The 26,480-nt window shown below is 35.9% G+C and overlaps 1 protein-coding gene across 3 annotated transcripts in view; it reads right to left on the reverse strand.

Moving 5' to 3' along the window:
- The window catches only part of LOC107092419 (solute carrier family 22 member 23-like), a 50,365-nt gene that overhangs the window by 8,328 nt on the left and 15,557 nt on the right, over nt 1-26,480 (reverse strand). For all 3 annotated transcript variants that reach the window (XM_015386901.1, XM_015386902.1, XM_015386903.1), the window contains 4 exons: nt 9,347-9,515; nt 6,993-7,120; nt 1,117-1,219; nt 278-513 (listed from right to left, as the gene is read on the reverse strand). In XM_015386901.1, the coding sequence (XP_015242387.1) occupies nt 278-513; nt 1,117-1,219; nt 6,993-7,120; nt 9,347-9,515 (636 nt within the window). The remainder of the gene's footprint in view (nt 1-277; nt 514-1,116; nt 1,220-6,992; nt 7,121-9,346; nt 9,516-26,480) is intronic.

Raw genomic sequence — 26,480 nt, forward strand, 5'->3', positions numbered from 1 at the left:
TGATCACATATCATTGTTGAGCTGCATCAGAAAACTTTTTAGTGTAAGTAAAGTATGAGATCATGTAAATGGTGTAATACATGAATCTATTTGAGGGCATTCAACCCATCTTTAGCCAGGGTGCAAATAACTGTGGAGGAACTGCATTTTTTTTTTTAAATATCTTAAGGTTAATCAACATTTAAAAGGATTTTATCTATAGTTAAAGCGGAACAGTGAATAATTGCAACAGATTGATGGATTTTCTTTCTTTTTTGTGTGTGTCTGAGCTACTTACATTTTAGCAAGCCCAGCTGCAGTAGTGATGCCAGAGCGGTAATGATCATGAACATTAGAAGTCCACCACGTCGACCCATTATGCCCACTGCGGGGCACAGTGCAATGCATGATGCCACAGCTATACCCGCCATGGTGTAATAGTCTGCATAGAAGTTGTGGAACATAGTACTTTCTCCAGCCTCTGGATCGACCATGCTCCTGGCAAAGCAGTGGTGGATCCCATAGCCTGTTAGCCTGAGTAAAGAGTAAACAGAAGAGCATGCTGTTAAGAGGATGCAGTAGGAAATAACACATTTAATATCATACCCCGGACACTCTTTGTAGTTTATATATATAACGAAAAGAACAACAAAAGTAACACAAATGTAAACATTGGCTTATTGAAACGAAAGAGCAAAGCTCATACGCACTCACATTCATCCCCTTCCTCCCTCCTGGCTGTCTAATGTTTCCTACAGATAGATCTCATGTAAAATTCATGCTGACTGAGGGAGTCAGGGGCACGGCGAACTGAAATAGGGATAAAGCTACAGATGAGATCTCAGATGGAGAGATGAGCAGAGGGGAAATCCCAACAGGAAGAAAAAAAGGAAAATGCAGCCATACAGAAGACAGAGCTTAAGATCAATGCTGCATCCAACTTGCAGGTTTGTAATGGTACCCTTAAGTGCACCAAATGGAGCCCATCTGGAGCACCAGAAAACTGACCCCCCCTTCATATTTATCTACATGAGCGCCACCTTCTCCTGTCCCTCCGTCATTGTTTTCTCATCTTACATGTAGATACTTCCTGAAACATCACTTTTTGGCATGTGCATGGATATCCATCACACTTACGAGTTAACGCACAAGACGACGATGTTCTTCCACAGTCTTTTTGTAACGGCCATTTTTACAATGCAAGTCCTTTTGGGTTTCTTCTGTAGAGAATTTCCTAATTCTGGGGAGAAACAAAACAGGAAATAAGTCAGAAAAAAGGAAAGGGTTCAATATTTTTAAAAGAGCTGATCTGTACATTTGAGAATACATTGAGTTGGTTAAAAACAAATTAGGAGGATGATTGCAAAGCTGAATGCAAACCAGTTTTTTCTCCTTTTAGTTATATTATTTTGGGCTGACTAAAATACTAATTTCATGTTAGTTGATAGGATTGCTATAGGATATTTTGAAGTATTATTTTGTTGTCTTCTATAAGTAAATATTTTGAGAGCTTTAAACTGAGGTCTTGATTTTCCCATCTAACCACTTTTACCAGAATTATATGGGTTATTTCAAATAATCAACATGTTTGCTTTTTACACTTTTTTGATGTAATGGCCTCTAGCAATGCAGTGACCTGGAGAAGGACTAGAGCAAACTAAATGGGCTCAAATGTCATTGATACTCAGCTTCCGTCACCATTTAGCTCTTTTCATGTTGCAGTTAAGCAAATGTGCTAAATAAACAGTTTTTTCAAGGAGTTGGGCAACGAAAACCCCACTTGTATTTTGTATCCAACCATAGAATAACAAATAATTGAAAAGATTACACAAATTGACTTCTGATGAACTGACAGTACAGACAAAGCTATGTCACAGTTTGGTTTTAAGCCGCTAAATGGTCTTTAAGAAGTTTGACGGTTCATCTGTCTGCTAAGATAAGTTTTTAAAACATGTTTACCTGTCTGAACATACAGTTTTAAAGTTAAAGTCTCTATTAATATACAGGTGCTGGTCATAAAATTAGAATATCATGAAAAAGTAGATTGATTTCAGTAATTCCATTTAAAAAGTGAAACTTGTATATTATATTCATACATTACATACAAACTCATATATTTCAGATGTTTATTTTGTTTAATTTTGATGATTACAAATGACAACAAATGAAAATCTCAAATTCATCATATCAGAAAATTAGAATATTACTGAAGACCAATAAAAACAAAGGATTTATAGAAATGTTGGCCAACTGAAAAGTATGAACATGAAAAGTATGAGCATGTACAGCACTCAGTATTTAGTTGGGCCTCCTTTGGCCTGTATTACTGCAGCAATGCGGCGTGGCATGGAGTCGATCAGTCTGTGGCACTGCTCAGGTGTTATGATAGCCCAGGTTGCTCTAATAGTGGCTTTTAGCTCTTCTGAATTGTTGGGTCTGGTGTATTGCATCTTCTTCTTCACAATACCCCATAGATTTTCTATGGGGTTAAGGTCAGGAGAGTTTGCTGGCCAATTAAGAACAGGGATACCATGGTCCTTCAACCAGGTACTGGTAGCTTTGGCACTGTGTGCAGGTGCCAAGTCCTGTTGGAAAATGAAATCTGCATCTCCAAAAAGTTGGTCAGCTGCAGGAAGCATGAAGTGCTCTAAAACTTCCTGGTATGTGGCTGCGTTGACCCTGGACCTCAGAAAACACAATGGACCAACACCAGCAGATGACATGGCACCCCAAACCATCACTGACTGTGGAAACTTTACACTGGACTTCAAGCAACGTGGATGAAGTGCCTCTCTTCTTTTCCTCCAGACTCTGGGACCTTGATTTCCAAAGGAAATGCAAAATTTACTTTCATCAGAGAACATGAATTTGGACCACTCACCAGCAGTCCAGTCCTGTTTCTCTTTAGCCCAGGCAAGACGCTTCTGACGCTGTCTGTGGTTCAAGAGTGGCTTGACACAAGGAATGCGACAGCAGAAACCCATGTCTTTCATACGTCTGTGTGTGGTGGTTCTTGAAGCACTCACTCCAGCTGCAGTCCACTCTTTGTGAATCTCCCCCACATTTTTGAATGGGTTTTGTTTCACAATCCTCTCCAGGGTGCGGTTATCTCTCTTGCTTGTACACTTTTTTCGACCACATCTTTTCCTTCCCTTCGCCTCTCTATTAATGTGCTTGGACACTGAGCTCTGTGAACAGCCAGCCTCTTTAGCGATGACCTTTTGTGTCTTGCCCTCCTTGTGCAAGGTGTCGATGGTCGTCTTTTGGACAACTGTCAAGTCAGCAGTCTTCCCCATGATTGTGTAGCCTATACAACTAGACTGAAAGACCATTTAAAGGCTTTTGCAGGTGGTTTGAGTTAATTAGCTGATTAGAGTGTGGCACCAGGGGCCATCAATTTTGAACTTTTTCACAATATTCTAATTTTCTGATATGATGAATTTGAGATTTTCATTTGTTGTCATTTGTAATCATCAAAATTAAACAAAATAAACATCTGAAATATATGAGTTTGTATGTAATGTATGAATATAATATACAAGTTTCACTTTTTAAATGGAATTACTGAAATCAATCTACTTTTTCATGATATTCTAATTTTATGACCAGCACCTGTATTCTAAATGAATGGTTTAATGGAATCATTTTTTTCCTTTGCACTTGTATTCATTAAAGAGCTAAGGTCTACTTTTATTTCCAGTTCAGTTTCATTATGTTTGACATTCCAAGTACTCAGGTTTCTCTTTATCTCTAAAGCATTAATTGATTAGAGCTTCATTTACATTTTGTTGTCAAGCTGGAGGTGGCAGTTATAATAAAAATTAGACTTTATTAATCTCACAATGGAGAAGTTCAACACTGCATTTAACCCATCCCTTTTGGGGAGCATGGGCTGCCATTGTGTGCCACCCAGGGAGCAGTGTGGGGTTAAGGTGGAGAGGAGGCTGTGGGGATCGAACAACCTTCTTAGAGGACAAGCGCATTGCTCTAACCACTAGTCCAACACTCCCCTTTTAATACATACAATATAATCCATCATCTTGAGCACACATTTGTTGTGCCTTTAATAAATGTCAAAGGTGTTGTAAGAAAAAACTGACAAAACAACATTTATTTCTTTGGATGAAAAAAATATGATGAATATATAACTTACAAAACAACTACATGAATAAATATTTACACCATTTTGGCAGCCCCATGAGGAAACTATTAAGCTTAATATAAACAAGCAGACTTAGTAGAATTGTAATTTGTTTTAAATAAATTAAGTACTTTTTCCACTTCCACAGGAAGAAGACATTTTGGTGTAGATTTCTTTCCATACTTGCTGGACAAAACTAATTATAGTCGACCTGCATAGAGATTCAGTAAGTTTGTTTGTTTTAGGAAATGTACTTTTTACGTTTAGTCATAAATAGTTTTCTGGGCTGCTCCCAGGTCCCGAAACCGCATGTATGCTTCTGGCTGGTAACGAAACTCAGATGATAAAATTGACAAAACAGATTTTTTTTTCTTTAAAAGGGACATAAAAAATCTGAACTAAAGCAAGATTTTTTTTATGTGGACACACACACAAAGTTTCATACTAATATATCAGTTTCATACTAATATAAAACTGACATTCGTCTAATAACAAAGCCAGAAAATATTCAGCGTGTTGAAGTGTGGAATGAGTGATGAAGGTACTCTCAGTAAAACAGGTTTCTGGCAAAGCAACACACCCTGTACAGCAGGTAACGTATGACACAACACAGAGTTGATGTTTTGGTATCATGACTGAGGTTGCCATAGAAACACAACTCTGATATATAGCACCACACTTTCATGTTGACTCAGAAACAGGTCAGCATTTCCAACAAGGCTAGTCAGACTGACTTACATAGGGTGTAAGGCAGTCTGGTAAAGCTCGATACTCTTAATCACAGAGTGGGAGGCAAGCCCATAATGCAAAAGCCCCTTTTTTTCTGCCAACATAACAGCTAAGATTGCAGCTGCAATGGAGAAATGTTTTATTAAAGCCCTGTGTTATGTCCAAAAAGGGCTGTTTAAGTTGTTGAAGTTCCTTTTATATGTTCTTTTTTTTTAACTCTGCAGTTTTCTAGCTGGTTCTAAAAGGTTTCTGCTGTCCAAGTTTAGTGGTCCAAATTCCAAAATCACGTTTCTTTCCAGATATGCAGTGCATATGGTGTAAATTATTCTGGCTGGTCAGGCTACCGCACTCCAAAAAGCCCTCCTGTAACCAGTCTCTGACCGCAGCCCCTTAAGCCAGTGTTTCCCTGGCCAGGGAAGGTTATTCCTGCTCACATCCCAGCCAATCATAGAGGGGCTTCTCCAAACTGGGTAAATAATGAAAATGCGATCGTTGGTCTTGACAATGAGCTGGAATTCTACCACTGTTGGGATACCCTCCTCAAACTGAGATATGAAAAATGAAAGCATTTGATAGCATCTTTTCTGCTGCATCAGCTCACATCCAATTAATTCAAAAAAACTAAAGAAAAAAAAGTGCTGTTTTCACAATTAATAATAATTAATTCCTGTTTTGGCTTTTTCGGTAATGAAGCTACTTCTGTTTTCAAAACCTTCTGATTTTTAAAGAAATCTATTACAAGGCAAAAACTACAAACACTTGACACAAATGCACTATGCTATGGCATTAGCACAGCTCAGTCGTCCCTGGATCACATTAGTCCCTTGAGAACAGGCAATGTACTCAGAGGTCAACGTGTCTGAACTGCCCCCATCTGCCATCTGACCATTTGCCTCAACTCATGCTCACTTTTTCTAGCTATAATAAAATTAACAAACACTCGAGAGTGTCATACTGTAATGGTCAGCCCCACTGCCACCCCTCTCGTGGCATGTTACTATGGCAACAAGACAGAAAATCTATATCACCTTGTCAATTTGTCTAATTTAGCAAACCAAAAAGAAAAAACGAGTGTTTTTAAGACAGACTGAACAGCCTGGCAGATGATGATGAATGAAATGAATCATCTAAATGTTAAGTCGATACTTTTAGAAAATAGAAATATATTCTCAACATATGGGGGGTTGCTTGCAAAGTATATTCCTGCTTTTGTATGTTTTGTATTCTTTTTTTCTTATTCCATTAAATGAAACTCCTGTATCAATTAATCTCACAAAAAATATATTCTTTTAATGTCGTTTTTTTAATGCCAAAACCAAGACATATATAATTAAACCACTATAGGCTATCATGACAATGACTAAGGTTAGAGTGGCTGCTTAATGGGCCTGACAATTAATACAGTGATAACAATTATTATTTTAAATCATTCCTTAACAAATAAAACTTAAATAGCATCTTGCCTGGGTTAAGAAAAAGAAAGCAACACAATGGTGGCACCTTGCCTAATAAGCCAGTAAAGTTGCCTGAACTCTATGGAGTAAGTATAATGTATTAATAGAGGGAAGATAATACATATACTGTAGGAATTAACAATTTGGAGAAGGTAAAAGCTGCTTTGTGATCATCCTGACCAACATTAATACCTGAGAGGAGCCTCTGGCAGATTGCCATACCACATTGCATTAATGCATTACCTCAAGCAAGAAAGCCCAAATCAAATATTGAGTGCATATACAGCACATTGACACACTTTTTCAGTTGACCAATATCTTAACTAATCTAAAATATTTTATCCTTCTATGTAATATGCATTAATACAACCTTCAATGCATCCATCGTTAGAAATGACCTGATGTAACATGCATTATTCTAATTGATTTGTTGCTGTTCATTAGTTTAAGCCATTATAACCAAAATGAATATTATATGCTTGATATATATATATATATATATATATATATATATATATATATATATATATATATATATATATATATATATATATATATATATTCAAACTGTGTAATTAATCTTAACATAAGTTACAATGTTCAAATTGAAATACCTAAATAAGCTACCTATATACAGACTGCACAAATAGACAAATCATATCCATATATTAATCTGTTTGGTTCATTACTTGTGAGGATGCTTTCGTGATCAATTTCAGTGATCGCTTTATTCTTCTTTGCTATGTGTGCCATGATCCATCTGGAACGGCTGTATTGCTGGGTTGCCATCAGCCAGCGCAGCGACTCAGGAAATATCCTTTAAAAAAGGTAAAAAACATCTTTTGTTATGAAAGAACATAAAAAGGTTGATGAAATAAAATAAAAAATCTGTTTGTTTGAAACACTGGTTGTAATGTCATTATGCAATCTACTTCAGTTTAACCACAACCAGCTGCCTTTCAGCGACACAAAATAATCTACCTACAGGCGGAGCTTTAAGTACGGTTGTCAGACAGATGTACTTAAGGTTGCAGCTTTTGTCATCTGATATGCTTCATAAAATCATATTTGTGTTATTATACAGGATGTTGCATACATTCATACAAGTAGTTTCATGTCTGGCAGCAGAACAATTGCATTTAAAAAAAAATGCCAGTAAATTTAAGACACTGCCATAATTTGAATGGATCTACTTTCAGGACTTGAATATGCTCAGGAGGCGGAGCATACTGCAATAACTTCTATTGGCCATGTTCCATTTTTCACCGGAGTGCTTTTAAATAATTTGCTTTGCAAATTCTTGCAGTGTAGTACAGCAATCATTTAGATCAACACAGCTCTCACATGGCAGAGAAGCATATCTTTGGAATTGCTATTGCTGGATTTGTGTGAACAGTTGTCTAAACTTGTAAAGCCCAGCTTTAATCTTTCTGCCCTATTTTGATTAACTGTTTGCACAAACACAGCCCTGTTTAGCCAACAGATAAAGTATTAGTTAATTTGCAGAGATGTAAACCAACGAAGAAAGAAAACCCTACCTAACAACTTAAGACTGACCTGTTAAAAATTTATTTGCTTTCTTGTTTTTATTTATATCTGAGAAAAATATATGTTTATTAAATTGTACTAAAAATACAAGAAAGAAAAAAAACTTTATGTTCAAACATAAAAATATCAACAATAATCTGTCTTCTATCCAAGAAGGAAGACACCAAAGATCTCTTCCCACTGCCAATGTACCACTCTCTCTGTGCCACACAGCACATTTTCTACAAAAGTTTTATTTCCTGGCAGATACATATATCGTGCTTCAAATCCCCCAGATCTGGGTTTTGACTTACCTAATTCAGAACTTTTCGGTTCTATATATTTAGCCTGTTCTTTTGTGATCTTACTCCTATCTTATATTTAAAGCATAACCAAACCATTATACTTCCTGGAATGCTGTATTTCGCTTAATCAAGATGTGACCTTTGTTCTAGTTCCCAAATCATTTCTACTCATCTGTGTTGTTGTGGTCTTTTTTTCTCTCTGAAAAACTCTAATATGGCCTTTATTGCATTGAAAACAGTTTTTTAATTGAGCAAGTGTTTTCTGCGTGCACACCTCCAATGCAAGTTAAAGTTAAGGCGTCCCTTTCTGAATGGATCTGTTTGAGGCCTTAAGATGTTATTTTAAGGCCTCAAATAATTTTTTTTTTATTTCAGCATGATAAGCATTCTCACTTTAACAGTCAGTAGGAAGGCATAATAAATGTCAGTGATTTACACAAGACTAAATCCTTTCAAATATGAGAGGTAACATGTTAATAGGAAACCTATCAGCTTTTAAGTCCAGCTGATGGGTGGGAATAAATAAAGGCCACATACTTTCATATGGTGTCCAGGTTTTTTCCCCCATGACAGAGTCACGCAAATGCTGGCACTTTATGCAATTCCAGAGGAGTTTCAAAAACATTTTCAAACGAAACAAAGCTGTAAAACAGTGGCCATGGTCAGGTATGTGTAAGATCTCATTTCCCTAATGGGAATCCCCATAACTTAAACTGTTTTACAGCTATGCACGTTTCTTATATGAATATCACAGAAGTGATTAGGTTTGAATTTAGTGGGACCATCTACACGCAATGATATGTGACATTAATGGCACCATCAATGTAGAAATATGACAGCATTTTATCTTTGACATATTAATCGTCTCCCCACAACTTCCCTTGCCAGTGAAAAGGAAGCTACAGTGCCCATGTGACATTGCTCCCTAAATAAAGATAAGATTATGTGTTGTAGACTATAGTAAAAAGAGGATAAAAAAAAAGTGGTAAAATCGGCAAATATATTTTACTTCTATCAATGTATGCAGTGCAAAAAAATAGCAAACATTACATTTTGCCTTTTTATTGTTAAATGAATGCATTTGTTTGATCGGTATGACTGTATGGTAAATACTGTGGTAAAACACACATACACCGAGATACAAAAGCAAAAAAATAAACATATCTTTGTGCTATTCTGGAGCATATTGCTTTTTTCCCCTTTTTTCTTACCAAATGTAGGACAGCATAAGCAGCAGGGGACAGATGATGACAGCTTGAAGTACCTGCCAGTCGCGACAGAGGTACGCCACCCCAGGCATGAGGAGCTGACCACCCAAAACCACAAAGCTGGCCACCATGGTCATGGAAAAGCGCCATCTTGGCATGCACAACTCAATTCCTGAGGGGAGAACAAAAAAAGTTAGGTAGGATCATTTTTATTTCAAATCGATGATGGGTTTTCTGATCATATGTAATGTGCATGCATGTAGCACATAAATATAGATAACTTGCATGATAAACTGAATAGGATTATTTTCCGCTGCACTTCTACCCCATCACACTTCTATGCTGTAAATAAACTACATGACTAAAAGCATACATTTTTGTTACAATGGTTCCGCACAATATGATCTGCAATTTTATGAATTAAAAATTGCCTAAATAAATGATATGATAGTAGAAATATCAAAACCTATTCTGAGAAAAATAAAAGTGCCTGCAATTAATCTTGCCAACAAAATCTGACAAAGCCTGCAAACACTGTATAGTAAATACTGAAAAAGACCAAACATTTTTTTTTTGCAATAAAAAAATGAAAATATAGCTGAACATGTATTACAGCAACTCATTATACTGAGTTTATCCTATAGCAGTAATGTTAACTTTAATTCAAAGCTTTTACTCTCATGCAAACATGGTTATGATCGGACTTGCAATTCTCTCATGAATTTTAGAACATTTGACATTAACAGGACCTTATTATTCATGGTGCAAACACAAAGACTATCAATTTGTTTAATTAGCCAACAAGACAGAACACACCTAACAAGGTGAGGCTGACAGGCCAGAGCAAGATACTACACAGTAATGCACAAAGAGATTTTTTGATTTTATAACATCTAAAGCGACCCATATCAGCAACGAATTCACAGCAAAATACTTGTAAAAATAAAAAAATTAAGGACTTATTTTGTGCTGAATGAAAACACGTTAAGGCTACAAAAGTTTAGTTTCCTGTTCAAATTGTTAAATATTTGGCTGTCATTACAAAACAATCACAAAAATTCATAGTATAATTGAAATGGACCAAGTGTATTTGTATAGGAGCTGCAGATAAACAAAAATAGAACACTTTTGTGAGGGTGCAGTAACAAGAAAGGGGTTCCTTATACTCCTTTCTCCACAATCAGAATGCCGCTGATTCACTCACCCAGTCATTAGCATGCAAACCACACTGGCAGCTAGCAACCCTAGACACTCCAGCCCTTTATTTACTGCAGTAGAGAAGACAGGTTCACATTAAACCATTCCAAATCCAAGCAAATCTATTGTTGCAATTCTCACTAAATATTTCCTTTCTTCATTTCTCTTATTTTTCCCTGACAGATGACTTTCTTTCCTAATGGGTTTCCTGTGCTGCCAAGAAACACTCCTAAAATGGGCCTTTCAAGGTGACAGGGCCAGGATAATACAGTTGGTGTTGTCAGGCCCAACTTCATTCCAGTGGGAAAGAGTGGAATTTCAATTAGGATTTGCCCCCTCTGAGGACACAAATAATGCTCTCTGTTCACAGACACGATCACAGCTGGAATGACAACGCCAATGAATAAAGAGCAGGGCAATGGGTACAAGACCCGCTGGGTGTGAACCAAGTAACCTCAAGACTCCCACTCTGTGTGCCTTTGTGAGAATCATCCCAGTTCACTGGTTATGGGACTCTGAATTCCTTGTATCAGAAGTGAAGTGTGCTGTACAGTCCACTGATTTTTGAAAGGTTTACCTTGTTCCAAAGTGGGAAAACTTTCTGGTGCCCTAAATGGGTTCAACAACTTACTATTAACAATTTCTTGTCATTTTCAGGTTTTATTTTGTCACCTATTTATATAACCGAGCTAGAATGAAACAGCAAATGATAACCATAGCTTGTAAAAAGGAGCCCAGAGCTTCTTACTCTCTGGCCCTAATCTTCTAGCAAATAACTAGCTCAGCATTCCCCAACGCTCCGCTGCTTCTACTTACCCAATAACATAAATCTACCGATAACTAATCTGAAGCTACAGATAATAATGGTCCAAAGTTACAAAGCAAGAGAGCATATAGGCACACAGCAAGTTAAATATTTAACCTGACTATACATTTGTAGGGATGTAGAAAACTTTGAATGTAGAAATAACATCTTGAGCAATCAGGCCAAAAGCCAATTAGTAACACTAATAATCCCCAAAGGAGCTTTGGCTGGTTTGCTGACTCGGGCAATTCAAGAGAATGAGCTACACTCTGTGAAACTATCCGGTCTACATTCAAAAGAGGCATAATTAGAAAGGTCCAATGTTTTACATGTGGAAGAAGTTGTTTTACCACTAAAGGTACACCGAGCAGTCACTTTTTTTCATCTTCCACTGATCACATAAAGTTTATATAACACCATGTTATGGGTTCTCTATCAAATCAAGCCACTGACTTGACTTTCGCTATGTCCTTCCATGCCTATGATAAAGAGATGGTCATGTGAAAGGCTCATCTAGGATTTATGAACCATAACAATCATATCAACCTTACAGTTCTGGTGATTTAGTTTAAATTACACATAAAATGTGCCACATCTATCTACTCATTAAATGACGCTTATGAAGTTAGATAAAAGGCAAATTACCTCATTGGTATAAATAGTTGAGTGAGCATACATTTTGCTCCTAAAATCACAAATAAAAGGAAATACTCATACAGTATGCAAAATGTTGGAAAGACAATCAAACACTCTGTAAGTGGCTATTCCTTTATTTCAGGTGAACAATGCTGCACAACTTGGGCCTGCAATTAAAAAGACATTACGTTCTACTGTCTAAATATAATTTGAAATAAAAAAGCCGAAATACAGATAGAGCTTTTATTACTTCACCTATAATGACTTAATGGGTGTGATACCACATGTAGATTCATGGTAGGAAGCAGGGTGTCTGGGGTCAGTGTTTTACCACCATCATTTACACAACAGGAACCAAGGCCAATATCAGATGGAGGAAACATGCAGCACAAAACAGAGAGGTATTATTTTCTAAAGCAGACGCAGCACAACGTTCAAATCTGGCCATTTATTTTAAATTATGACACATTGTGAAAATCATGTTTTATAGTGCATATATTTAAATTAAAGAATAAATTCAGTTGAACTCTGAAATATTAAACTAATAAAATAAAGTTTTATTCTTTTTTTTAGTCTGAAGTTAATGCTGGGGGAGTAGGATTCGATTCAGAGCTATTTTTAGAGACCTAAACAAGTTATGTTACAATGTTTTACAGCATATATGTTCTAAGACACAAGCCAAAACAGTTACTTTCATCTTGATTTTATAATTTAAATCTACAACCAAATAGATATGCGAACACATGTAGTTTTTCTATAAAAAACATCTCTAACTTACATGTAGTTTTATTTCAGCCTCAGAGTGTAATCACTCGTTATAGCTCTAAAACACTGGACTATAAACCTGACTTGACCTTTGTCCCTTCTCACTTCAGCTGGATCACTTGCAAAAGATTAGTCACTACATAGTAAGACGACAAACAAACAAAACAAAAAATCTATTCAATCCATGCAGAACTTGGTCCAAATGAGCACCTGATGCAAGATTTTGAGTGAGGGCTCATGAAACTCAGGTTGGCACTACTTAAAATCTGCATTAACACATTTTTAACTGACTTGGATTAAAAATCTCCATTATAGAAGGATTCAATCTGACCATATTGGGTTCCTCTATGAGGAGGAAAGTCCCATCTACAAAGTGTGGGATGAATCTATTGCTATAGTGATCCCAATGTTACAGTTGCAAAGTAACATTTCACTGTTGTATTTATGGCAGTTGTGGTCTTCTTTATGGTTATGAAAAAGAAATGCTATAAAACAAGCTGATGATGAAAGTTGGATTTAACACCATTAAGTACTTACTGGATTACTGGTGCCATGCTCAGCTGTTGTATACACTCCTCAAAATGGGGTGTAAGTGAACAAAGATGGCTGTCTTGGTCCTTGTAGAGGTCAAATCACTTTGGTGATACTATTCAAATCAGGTTACTGTACTGTAACACTGCCTTTAGTGTGCCTAGTCGTTTAAACACAGGGTCTGTTTTTTGTTGTTGTTTTTTTGTTTTGTTTCATGCACAGACCAGGATGACTTTATGCTGTAAATCAAACTGTACCATTTTGCTGTGCATTTTACCAAAAACTCTGCATCCTGTTAAATGGCAAAGCAAGACTACAACTAGGAATTATATGGTGGATTAATAAAATGTGAAGGTTTTTTTGTTTGTTTGTTTTTTTGCTTGTTGAAATATTCAAATAGCAAAAGGCCCAAATATTACATTTCGTTTTTTATATAGTTTAAATCAATTGAAGCTAAAACTTAGCTTTTTTAAGAATTCTGAATACAAGATTTTTTTATACAAGGATTTTCCATCTCAAATGCAAAAGGTCCATGTATTTATGTAGAGTTTTGTCTGAATTACTACTGCTCTGAACGGATATGTTTTTTTTAACAAACATGCCAATAAGTATGTATACTCTAGTTAACGAGTATCCGATTGCTAAATAGTTGAAAAGTATTTCAGTGATTGAAAAATCACAATTAACCTGATTCATTGTTTCAGACCTATTACAAAGCATCAAAACTACGTTTATCTGCGTATCAAAGTCCTTCCTCTGAATGTCAGATCTATAATGCACTGTTACTAAACAGTGCTTCTGTGAATAGGACCCAATAAACTTTGACCAGAGTATCTGAAGCAATGGGGAACGTTTAAGCAACACAAGGGATTCAAATCAAGCAACATGAAAGAGTGCACAGCACAATTCCAACATGGTCAGTCATGTGTACAGGACACACTGCTTTTAATCATACACTTCTTGTTTCAATGGAACATAACCACCTGACAGATCTAGGCACAAAACAACTGGACTAGTGGAGCATGAAAGTCATTGTGCTTTATGACAGATCACCTGTGCAACATTCTTTAATATAGCTGAATTTTTCACCTTTGTCAGCTGTGATAACCACATATTTAGACATATATCCATGGGACGCTCTTGTACATTTTAAACTGTTTAAGACATACTCTACTTTTATCTCAAAACATGTATAAATGAAAAGAAATAAACAAAATCAGTTAGGATTTTAACAACTGTGATTTGAAAATGCAATTAAAATAATATGGAAATGGTTCTGCAACGGGTTGCCTGGGAGTCATCTGTTACCAACAGAAGAGAAATTAATATGTATTCTGGTGAATATATGAAGCAACCTATGAAAATCTCGTACATTTCCTTCTTTTAATTTGTCAACAAAACCGAAATGGAGGAAGATCTTTACCCTGTCTTTTAGTTTATCAATGCCTAGATTCTAAATACAAATGTTAGGTTCTGAAAATGATTAACAGCATTTCTGAAAACAACAGAAGCTATAATTCTAGATAATAAAAATTGTATTTTTCTGGTAGGTTATAATTCATCAGAACATGATATATTCCCGTCACCCTTTCTTGACTGCATTCTAAACCTGCTACTGAGAATCAGCCCCATAATTAAATCTACAAGTCTTTTGCTCACAATGTGTGAAGTCCACCAGACTTTTTTTTTTTTTTGACTTCTGTATTTAAGATAAAGAAGTCAAAGAAAAAAAAAAGATTGCTATTAAATGCAACTGAATTTTCCAGCTTGGAAAATATTACATGTCGTCCTTGGTCAGCCACTTAGGAGAACTCTGTTTTTTTTCTTTTCTTTTTTTCCGTTAATAACAACTAAACTTGTGTCCAAGGATATGCGCCTTTCATACTAAGCTGTACTTATAACATTAATAGGTTGAAAGCATCAGACATTCTGAGATATATTTATTTTACTTCCTGTCAGAGATAAATATAGTCAAAATGAGCCCATTCTAAATGATTATGCCCTTTTCTACAGTTTTCTTTGAATTTCAAGCTTTCAATCAATCACAGCTACTACAAGTTCTTTCTATCATTGTTAGGAAAAACTAATTATTGTGTATTTTATTAACAATTATTTAGATTGTGTTTGTATGGCACAAATAAGTTCCTTCTCCACAACAAGAATATCAGCATTGCCACACAGAGGCGGATCAGCACAAACCTATTGTAGCTGAAACCTTCAATAAACTGCTGACTTTCAGACAGAGCAAACACCACATGTTTCACATCCTGTCAACTGAGGAAATAAAGCAGAACTGATTTTACACTAATGCACTACTGACAAAAAAGTAGAAAAGTGACATTACTGATTTAACCAATTACAGGTCTTTAATAAGGCATTTGTGGGTAGTAATGCATAATTCATGGTTTGGCCATTATGCATTTCATGCGCCCAGAGACATTTAATTCATAATGAGTTCTCATTTTACTTTAATATGCGATTATAAAAGTATAGCAGACAAAACTGGAACCAAATTTCTTAGCAGGTGATATTTACAGAGGGATTGCTGTAGAGTCAACAACACAGTGCAAGTCAATATCTACCGTCAGCACATGCTTATTCGCATGGCCTGCAAAGTCAGGGACTCATGGAAACGATGGATTTTCCTTATAAAACTTTTAACCAACCTGCTTGTAGGAGCTGATTGAATTGGTTCTGTAAAATGCTTAAAAATGTATGTGTATAAATAAACAGAATTAAATTAACATAAACTACCATTATCGCAAGAAGAACCTTAACCTCGCCAAGTGAAAAAAAGCCCTACGCTGCAACCCTTACCCATTAATCAGCAGGCAGTTGGAGCAATGAGGAGAAGGAAGTCTGCTTCAACAATGTAAAATGCTTTAGTCTGGGTAAAGAGCTATGACACCTTTGTACATGGTTTGCACAGTATGCACCATGTCTATCTGGATTACAGTAATCTTCAGTAGCAAACACATAAGTAGTCTTAGCAGTCTTTTGGACTGTTAAAGAGAGTAGCAGCATTCAGAAGTTAACCAGATGGAGGGTCACAGTGCATTTTAAGGCTTACCTGTGTGCAGATAGATTACTGCCTGAGGGTAAGCGAACAACACTCCTGAGATAAAAAAGACCCTAATTATGGTCAATAAAGACAAAGAAGATTAAGAAGTGGCATGGCTGAGCTGACAAGATAGCAGAAGACAGCACTGCAGCAATATATAAATGACCATCCTAGCCTCATTGGATAACCAAATAAATGAACTGTTGCTCTATAAAAAAGAGAGAGGGATATATGTCTGAAAAAAGAAGCCTTGTTCCACACAAAAAAAGTATCCGTGTTCTCATGAAATCAATCTTACAACTGATAAATTGGCCGTAATGTGGCTTGCAAAAAGCTTCCTGATTTATGTTGGACTATTTGTTTACCAAAAATACTGAAGGGCAGGTTCCCTAAGTCATAGCTCCTTTATGTTGTAGAAAAAATATACAACACCCAGTGACAACCTTTCTTATTTCCTGATCCCAGTTGGGAGGGACGGTACACCTTAGATGGGTAACAGTCGGCTAAAGACAAACCTGATAAACAAATAGCAGTGTTTTGGATTTGGGGGATTAAGGGGATTGTAACAAAAATAACTGTAGTTCGTTGATTGGACCAAAAATGAACTTTAAATATTTGGTTGTAACCACTGAAGGACATGAATGATGCAAAGCAGCACATTGATAAAATAATAGTAAAAAATAAAAATGAAAAAAAGAAATTTGTTGCTGTGAGAACAGAAATTGTGAAGGCATCAAATGCTAAAGAGGCAACATGGTGAGCATTCTGATGGACTTCACACAAATAGCATTGAGAATTGGTGCAGAAATAAACTGATTGCACAATTACGAGACATGGAAGCTTTGTGGTTAGATTAGAATGCATTGCACCAGTCTGTGTAGCCCCATGTTTTTATATGATAAATATAAATCTCATAACTTATTTTTTCATAGCCAAGAGTAGCACGCCACATTATAGATCTCTTGTTATTTCTATGTCAAATAATTTACAACCCATTTTTTCCCCCCACAGTCGGCTTTTGGAATTTCCCTTTCACCCCTACTCATTCTACCATATCATATACTACTTTTGTTGAAAATATTTAGATTCCATAAATCTATGCTAAATGCTTTCAAACACAACTTTCAAAACAATATGAGTAATTAATAAATAGAATCTATTTGAAATTTTGCATCTGGAGAGTACTATGTTACTACGTATCTATATTTATTCCCTTTCTTAAATTGTCATGAAACACTCTTAGTATTTGCAGCTTTGTAAATAGGTGCATCAGAAATAATTCACACAGAAAAATACCTTTCCCTGCCCTTCATTATTAAAGTCATTGCTCAACACACAGTTTCAATAAGGGATTAGAAAGGTCTTAGGTTTAGGATAGTTTTATAGAACTCAATAACAGGAATATGAGGAATAAAATAACCACAAAATAAAAGCATGAATTCTTTAATTTAGCTCCGATATAACACCAAACCATTTTAAACATTAAGGTCTTATCAGCACCTAAAAGCTTTCTTCACAGTGACTAAACTTATTTCATTATTATCATTGACCGGGTCAGTTTACACCCAACCTACTGGATCTACATCTAGAAAAGTTGAAAACCATGAAAAAGTTGAAAAGTCATATAAAAAAAGTGAACACCAGTCATAATATAGATTTGTTACACAATGAAATATTTAAGTCTGGATAATGAAATCCTAAATTCAGAATTCTAATTAATTCAAAACTCCTGCAGAAGTTTCCTGAGCCACTTATCGTCTCACTCTGGATGATAAGGCTACATCATAATAAGGAAAGCAGCTGACTTGACAAAAGGTCAACAGCTGTATGGTGTAATGGAAACAGCCCAACCAAGCATACCCGGAAATAAAAACATACTTTTCAAAGACTTGACATTTCAGTTTAAAATATCAGTTTTTTTGTTAATCCTTTGTAATTTAAATTTTCTGAGACTGAAACTTTTGGGTGTTTATTTTTAATTAAACATTCATGGAATTTAGAAGAAAGAAACACTTCAGATATACTTCTACCTATGTGTAAACAATATACACAAAGTATGAGCTTATTTTTCTTAAAATGAATGAAAAAAAAGTATTTGACATTTTTCTTGAGATTCATTTTTATGTACCTGTATATACTACTTTCACAGACACACTAAGGCCCCCGTCATGCAGTGGATTAACTGACATTTGTAATAAGAAAAGAACAGCTTTATAGTGTATGTACCCTTAGTGGGAAACAGGATGGAGTTAGACCAAGCATAAACTCTCAAATATTTACTCTTCTTCTTAGGTTACATTTATTATTGTGTTCATAGATGTTGCCTTAGGTTATCTAACCATATGGCCATCTGTAGCTCATATGTAAACATCAAATATCAAAATACATAATCTATCATCATACAACCCAGCAAAACAGTTGAAACAGGCTGACTAATGGAACATGTAGGGCAATAAAACTGCTTTCTTTTTTTCATCAGTGTTTTAAGCTCACTGGAACTGATCCTATGCAATCTTCAATATGTCCTTTAGTAAATCCAGCTGCCACATTAATTCACTATAGTCTCTATCATGCAACACTTTATCTGATTAAACAGGCAACAAAGCCTACCAATTTCAAATGCCTTATTGTTACTTGCAATAACAGGTTCAGTCTAATGCAGAATAATAATAGAGCTACGCACTGAGGTAATATTAGATTTCCCATCCTCATTTATTTTGCTCTCATTTTCAAAGGTTCTAATCCTTTATTTAAAGATCTTGATCCCTGCTCCACATTATTACCTAATTCCACATTAACAAAAAGCTAGGATTTAACAGCAATCATGGTTAGACCTCTCAAAATTCAGCACAACCGCCACCATCCCACAATCAAAAACACATTGGAGGTATTCCAAGTAATCTTCACAAGACAATTCTCAAATTCAGAATGTTTATTATCTCATCTGTTTATAGGTCCTCTCTGGAGACTGACTTGATACCAGTAAATCTCCTGGCTTGAAAGCATCTAACGCCACAACAAAGCTAACCGCAGTGAGGTATTCAACCGCCCCAAGCAATTGTACAAATGGCTTTCTCATCAAGACTAGATAGTCAAAACAGAACAGAATTGATTAAGGTAAAATGTTCTGGCTAAAACCTCTCAGCAACAAACCCAGTTCATGTCTCAGGCATAAAACAGAGTTACGTCTCCTTGCTCTTTTTTTTTTTTTGTATGCTTGTTGGATCTTATTTTTGACCTGGCTTCTGTAAAACACACACGCCTATGACATGCACAGACATGACATCTCACATTCAAGATAGAGCAACTGGTGAGCACACCTTCAAGAGAAGAATTCAGAGAAAGCGTTTTAACCCAGATAAGCTATAGCAAACTCCCCACCTAATAAACAGTTAAAACTAGAACATGGAACATAAGAACATATGAAAATTTCTGTCTAAAAAGTGGATCTCAAAGCCCACCATGAAGCCCTATCATTGTCTTTACATATACACGAATTTCCTCCCAATCTGATATCAAATATTTGTCATAAGATTATATCGGCCTGAACCTAAAATCTCTGACATTAGCATGGTGATGAAAACAATGCTTGAATCTAAACTTTATGTCACCTGCTGACTAAAATGAATAGGTGGGTTGTTTTCATGCCTACTGTTGTTGACTGTCTTTCTCTGTTTGAGTAATAACAACTGATCAAACCTTTTCTAACAATTCACACAGCAAACTAAGTATTAAAAGAATGCATGATTCGGTCAATTCTCAAAGACACAATATTGGTATCATATCGGGAATAAAACCAGCCTTGTATCACTTTCCTGATATCCTCAAACAAACACTGTTTGCAAACGGAAGCATGAATCAACTGACTAAAGAGTAAGTAGTGTGTTTACACATGGAGTGGGTCACTAAAATAAAGTTGATTGTACCATGATACTGACTTACAGACACTCAGCTTCATGCTCTAATGATAAAAAAGTATGACTCAAGCTGATGGGATCTGTTGTATAATTTGTGCAAAAGGCCTCATTTCATTCGACTTCCTATGGCTATTTGTTTAACTATTCTGTTGTACACTCAGATGTATATTTTAGGGGACTGGCTTATTTTATATATGAATGGGCAGTTTGTTTTGTTCCCCTAATCTAATAATTTTAGATGCAACTGAACATCTTGAAGGCCTTAGTAAGAAGTAGCATGTCCATAAGGGAGTTTGAATTATGTTGAATAATGGTAATCCCCTATCATATAAGATAGACTATTGATCTCACAGTGGAGAAATTCACTTGCCGCATCGGCTCAATAGTCAAAAAGAAGGTGCCAAAAGGAGGAAAAGGTGCATGGGATATATATATATATATATATATATATATATATATATATATATATATATATATATATATATATATATATATATATATAAAGTCGCCACCTGGATTCAACTAAGCAAATATATAAGAGCCGCCTATTGGATAATTACTGCATGGGCGATTATCTTTCAGCTGTCAACAAATTGTTTAACCCAACTGGTGCAATGACTTGCTTCTCATTTCCCTAACCGGGAAAAAAAGGCTTCAATTTGCTAGGGAACATAAAGATTTGACTGTGGAGCAATGGAAGAAGGTCATGTGGTCTGATGAGTCCAGATTTACCCTGTTCCAGAGTGATGGTCGAATCAGGATAAGAAGAGAGGCAGGTGAAATTATGCACCCACAATGCCTAGCGCCTACTGTACAAGCCTGTGGGGGTGGTGTTATGATCTGGGGTTCCTGCAGTTGGTCAGGTCTAGGTTCAACAATAGTAAGTCACAGTAAGCCACCACAGTCCAGACCTCAACCCCATTTAGAATCTTTGGGATGTGCAATGCAAGATCTTGGTAAAAAATTGATGCAACACTGGATGGAAATAAATCTTTTGACATTGCAGAAGCTTATCGAAAAAATGCCGCAACGAATGTGTGCCGTAATCAAAGCTAAAGGCCGTCCAACAATGTATTAGAGTGAGTGACCTTTTTTTTTGGCCAGGCAGTGTGTGTATATATATATATATATATATATATATATATATATATATATATATATATATATATATATATATATATATATATATATAGTTGTTGGACAGGGTATTAAATATAAACTATACATTAGTTATGGCACAAGTTATTGCAGTTATAGTGCCAAATTATAAAGTCTGATGGCAGCAGGGATGAATGACCTGCAGTAGTACTCCCATTAGTACAGCCATTTTGACCCCCAAAAGCCCTTTATATTAAAAGACATATTCACCCATACATCCATGATATAATATTCCTATTCTGCTTTGTCCTCACTGCATGTGGCAGTGTGGCAAAGGAGGCTAAGTGGAGTTAACCCTCAAGTATACTCTATTGTTACTGATGTCTCCAGAAACTCTGACATAAAGAACATTCCTTTCCCCGAGATATGCTGCTTTGACTGCAGTTTCTATTCTAATTGGTGGATGATGCTGTGGGACAACCTGCCTAAAGGTACCAACTGGTATGGAGTGAAACTACCTACAGAGGAAGTACATTCCTAACACAACTAGGAAAGGAAAACTGGATCTTATAAACAGTAATCTCTTCCATTTTTACAAACTAGCAATAGAGTCGGCATGCTGCTATTCCGGTTTGGCAAGTATCAGCTGCTACACAGATAAGGAAGCACAAGACCTTCAGAGACATTTTTATCATCATTCCTTTTTAGAGAACAGGTAGTAAAATTCATAAGGTGTTACAGTTCTTCCTTAAAGTTCATAAACACTCATCAACAGCATGGAAATATACATATTTTATATATTCAAAAACAGTAACGTAATTATGATATCAGGAATCTGTTGTAGATTTTTTCTAATCCACAAATTCAAAATTATGTATACAAGATAAGATATTTACATTTCTATTTATAAACTACTATTTGATTAAATGTCTGTCCATTTAACCGAAAGATCTGAAGTTTCTGCAGAGAAAATACACACTTTTTGTCTGCTGTCAACACAAGGTTTGCTCTGTTCCTCTGTGGGTCACTTGCCATCAGGGGCTCCAGAGACGTCAAACCAGATCAGTTATTTGAGCCTGGCTGTGGGCTTTGTCTGTGACAGGCCTTCCTGGTGGAATGGATGGTGATAGAGCACAAATCGCTTTGGAGATTTAACAAAGGCTCACCTATAACTGCAGTTTCCTTAATGAACAGTTTATTCAATATACTATACAAATGTTGAAACAATTCAAAACAAATATGGACATAATGTTACTCGTTGGGTAAATGTGAACCCAGTCTTCAAGGTTTGTGACAAGACTTCATTGAACATGGATTAGAAAGAAAGCAAGAGAGGGATTAGAGTCATTTCTCCCATGCAAACACAGTTGAAGCAAGAATTTCGCTCTGACTTTTCTTGGTAAGATCAAGCAAAATATTATTATATTTTTGACATTGAAAACCAAACTGCTAACACACATTTTTTTACTTTTAAACCTCTCCTGTGGCCAATTTCCTTGCAAATGTAATGAGTGATTGCTTCTGGTGACCGCTTCACTGAAAAAAAATACAAATAAATGCACCCACTTTTGGCATTTACTTCATCATATTTAGTTACTTTAGCACAATTGTTTTATGTCCTACCCTGCTAACATGAAACAATCGTGTTAAAGTAACTAAATATGATTAACCAAATGCCAAAAATGCATTATTTTTTCCAGTGTAGACAACTCTGTTCCTCTGTTCTTGGAGCAGTTATAGTGTAGTTTTGTCAATACACAGAGCCTACAGGGAAAATATCATGTGACGAAGGCAGAGGTCACGCATGGCTGAAAATAAGGGTGACAGTATACCAGCACCAAACTTCTTACAAGCAGTAAGCAGAAAAATATAAGTTCTGAGAATACTTGGATACAAAAATGGGGTGAGATACACCACAAAATGACACAAAGGTTACTAATATTTATGTCACGAGGAGACACCACTTTAAACAACTTACAAAAGAGACTAGTTTATGTAAAATATTTGATTATCTAACATAAAAAAAAAAAAAATATTCAGGGATTCTCTTATAAACTGGCTATAAGCATCTCTTACGAGCATTTAGAGAGATTAGCTTGGCTTTGAGACAATGTATGTGCTAGAGAAAGACAGTGCAGATACTTAGATAAGATTTATAAAAATACTAATTTTAACAACCTTAAAGAAAGGCAGAAAGTTTAGAAATATAAAATATTAAAACTGAGCTGGACTTCATTAAGTCTTCTTGTTATCTTCCTTCTATAACACACTCACAGCCAGAAAACATCAGAGAAAACTCAAATAGCTTCTTATGCCTCTGTGCTTCCTTTGACCACATATCAAACACCTTCATTTGAAACTTCTTTCAAGTAGTTTGCAGTAATATAACTTGGTCATCAGTGGACTTTCCAGTGCATCCCCACTGGAGAAATGTACTGTTCCATTTCAACCAGGTTCAAAAGTAAAGATTTTGCTAAATATTTTAGACATCTTCCAATAATTAGGTGTGTTTAAGCCTTGCAGTTAAATAACTAGCAAAGCAGTTATCTATTAATGTGCTACATATAACGAAGCGATGAACAAAAACACTTCAGTTAAGAAAATAAATCTAAATGAACTAAAAAAACAAATGTGGTTGTGAGCAAAGTCAAAAAATCTATAACAACTGTCATTAAATATGTTGTGTCTTTTAGGAGTAATTTAAGCTAAAGTGTGTTTATTTAAAAGTACTGAAAGCTGATTTGTCTATGTGATCATGTCAGCTGGTCACCTACTGGGTTGCTAACGGTTTACTTATTCAACCATAAGCTGTAGTCTTATGTGATGCCGTAATCACTTGAACTTTCTCTTCAACTCCATCTTTTTCCCTCTTTGTCAGCACTGTGGCCTCTTTATCCTGAGAGAAGGCTTAACAGTTGGTCTATTTTGGGTGAAAGCTTTTCAAGGTATACAGTGAGGAGTAAATTAGAATGACAGGGACTCTCGGGGCCCCATACCTCTTCATATCGCCTTGATGAACACCTAACCCCACCCCCACCCCCACCACTCTGCCCTTTGTGTAATGAGCATTTACTGCAGGCAAAGAGGCTATTAAGGATCCGTTGCCCGAGACTAGAATGTTCATCAAACGCAACAACAATTATATGTTTGCTATCAAAAAGTACCTTCTCCCCCCTTTCTGTGCTGTTGAATAAATCATTGAAACCTCTTCTGTCATAAGAGAAGGTCATATACTGTAAACAGAGTGAGTTAATCTGACACAGCTAGTTCCTGCATTGAGGAGTGGAACTTTGGTTACTGCTTCATCCCCAAAACATGCCCATTCTATCATTATTCGATTGTGGTTTAGCAGTAACACTTTTAAACACACTGATCAACTCAAATGAAAAGAGTTTCAATCAAGGCATGATATGCATTCTGTTTAGTAAATGTTAGCAGTTCACAAAAACAAAATGACTTGTCGATGAGCTAAATGCTAAAGTCAGGAGTCCAGGTTGACTGCAGAATCGTTTTTGATTATGCATGGCATGTTGCTAAAAATATGACAACAGTGTAGGGATATTGGGTAAGAACAGGACGTAAAAATAATTATTGCATGACTTGAACGTAAAACCCTTACTCTAATATCTTTAACTAATATGAATAGGGCCAAAATTGATTCCTACATAGGCAGCCAAGTCACAAACCAAACCAATTCTTTTAAACTACAAGAACAAAGAAAATCTTTATTCTGATGTGTTTTTATTCTGTATTTAGGCTTAATATCTGCAGACAATTTTTAACTGCAATTCTTTTTTTATGGTTACAAGATTATCATACCTTACAAATTAGGCTTTTTTAATCCAAAAACAATAACAAATACAAGTAAGAAACAAGTATATGTGTCCAGATCTTTATATTGAGTGTATGTGTCGATTGAGCAAATCAGGTATATGCGTAAATAATTTTCCATGATGTATTGATAACTATATCTGTTCCAACAGCAGTAACTAAAAAACAACATGAAATATTGCTACTGTGCGTTACACAAAGATAGCTGAGACTCAGAAGAACTCAGTTCATACTTTCAAGCGCCCAAATAACCCATTTAAAACCCAAATAATTTTTTCTCCTTCAATTTCATTTTCTTGTTCTCAAAGTATTGTCACTCCTGCAAGTATTATAGCCTAATATATAAACAAACTATTTTCATATTTTCCCCCTTATAGTCTATTGTTACTACTTTATTGGAATGCAAATAAAAGGCAGCATTAGCAAAATGATTCAGTCTGCTTGCTGTAGAGTGAGATACATACAACTTTCTTCAGGCATCAGTTTGCACTCTAGTTCATTTTTAATGTAATTCTGGTTCATATTTATTATTAAATTTGATCTTGGACTGATATGTTTCAGTTTTAGTTGGTTGGTTTTGTCAACCTCACCAATGTTAAATGTAAAGGGATTTTTTTTAAATAATGGGGGATCGGTTGTAGTTTGAGAATTCTAGTGATCTGGGCAACTTAGACAACTTGCACAGTATACCATACTGCACGCTACTTAATAGGACCCCAATGTTGAAAACCCATCTATATCAGTGGAACTGAATAGGGGTGAATAGCCACAAGTTCCTAGGTCTTCTCTTATCATTATATATCAGCTGGTCAGTCACATTGAGAATGGCCAAAAGGAGAATATACTTCATCAGACTGCTCAGTGAAGGCTGGGCTGAGCACTCAACCCCTAAAGGTGATAGAAAGCATCCAGGCATCTCTGTGTAGTTGAGCAACACTACACAAGCAGACAGAAAGGTTCTCCTGAGAATTATTAAAACAACAGGAAAAAAAATCCATCAGACTGACCTTCCATCCACACACTCAATATAGACAAGCGCTACAGAAAGCGAGCCATACACATCATCAAGGACATATTGCATCGAGCCAACTTTCCTTAAATACAAATATGCAACAGTAACAGCAGACAACATTACCACACACAACAGAAGATTTTATAACAACTTCTTCTCTGGCACACCACACCAATGGCAAACAGTGACACAGCAAGTGTTATGTAAATTCTGACAACACTGCCGCAAAATCAAACTTCTTCTGTGTTCTGTAGGGGTGTCCCAATCTGATACCGATGTCAGAT

Source organism: Cyprinodon variegatus, unplaced genomic scaffold, assembly GCF_000732505.1.
Source record: "Cyprinodon variegatus isolate N-32 unplaced genomic scaffold, C_variegatus-1.0 Scaffold380, whole genome shotgun sequence".
NCBI classification, from domain to species: domain Eukaryota; kingdom Metazoa; phylum Chordata; class Actinopteri; order Cyprinodontiformes; family Cyprinodontidae; genus Cyprinodon; species Cyprinodon variegatus.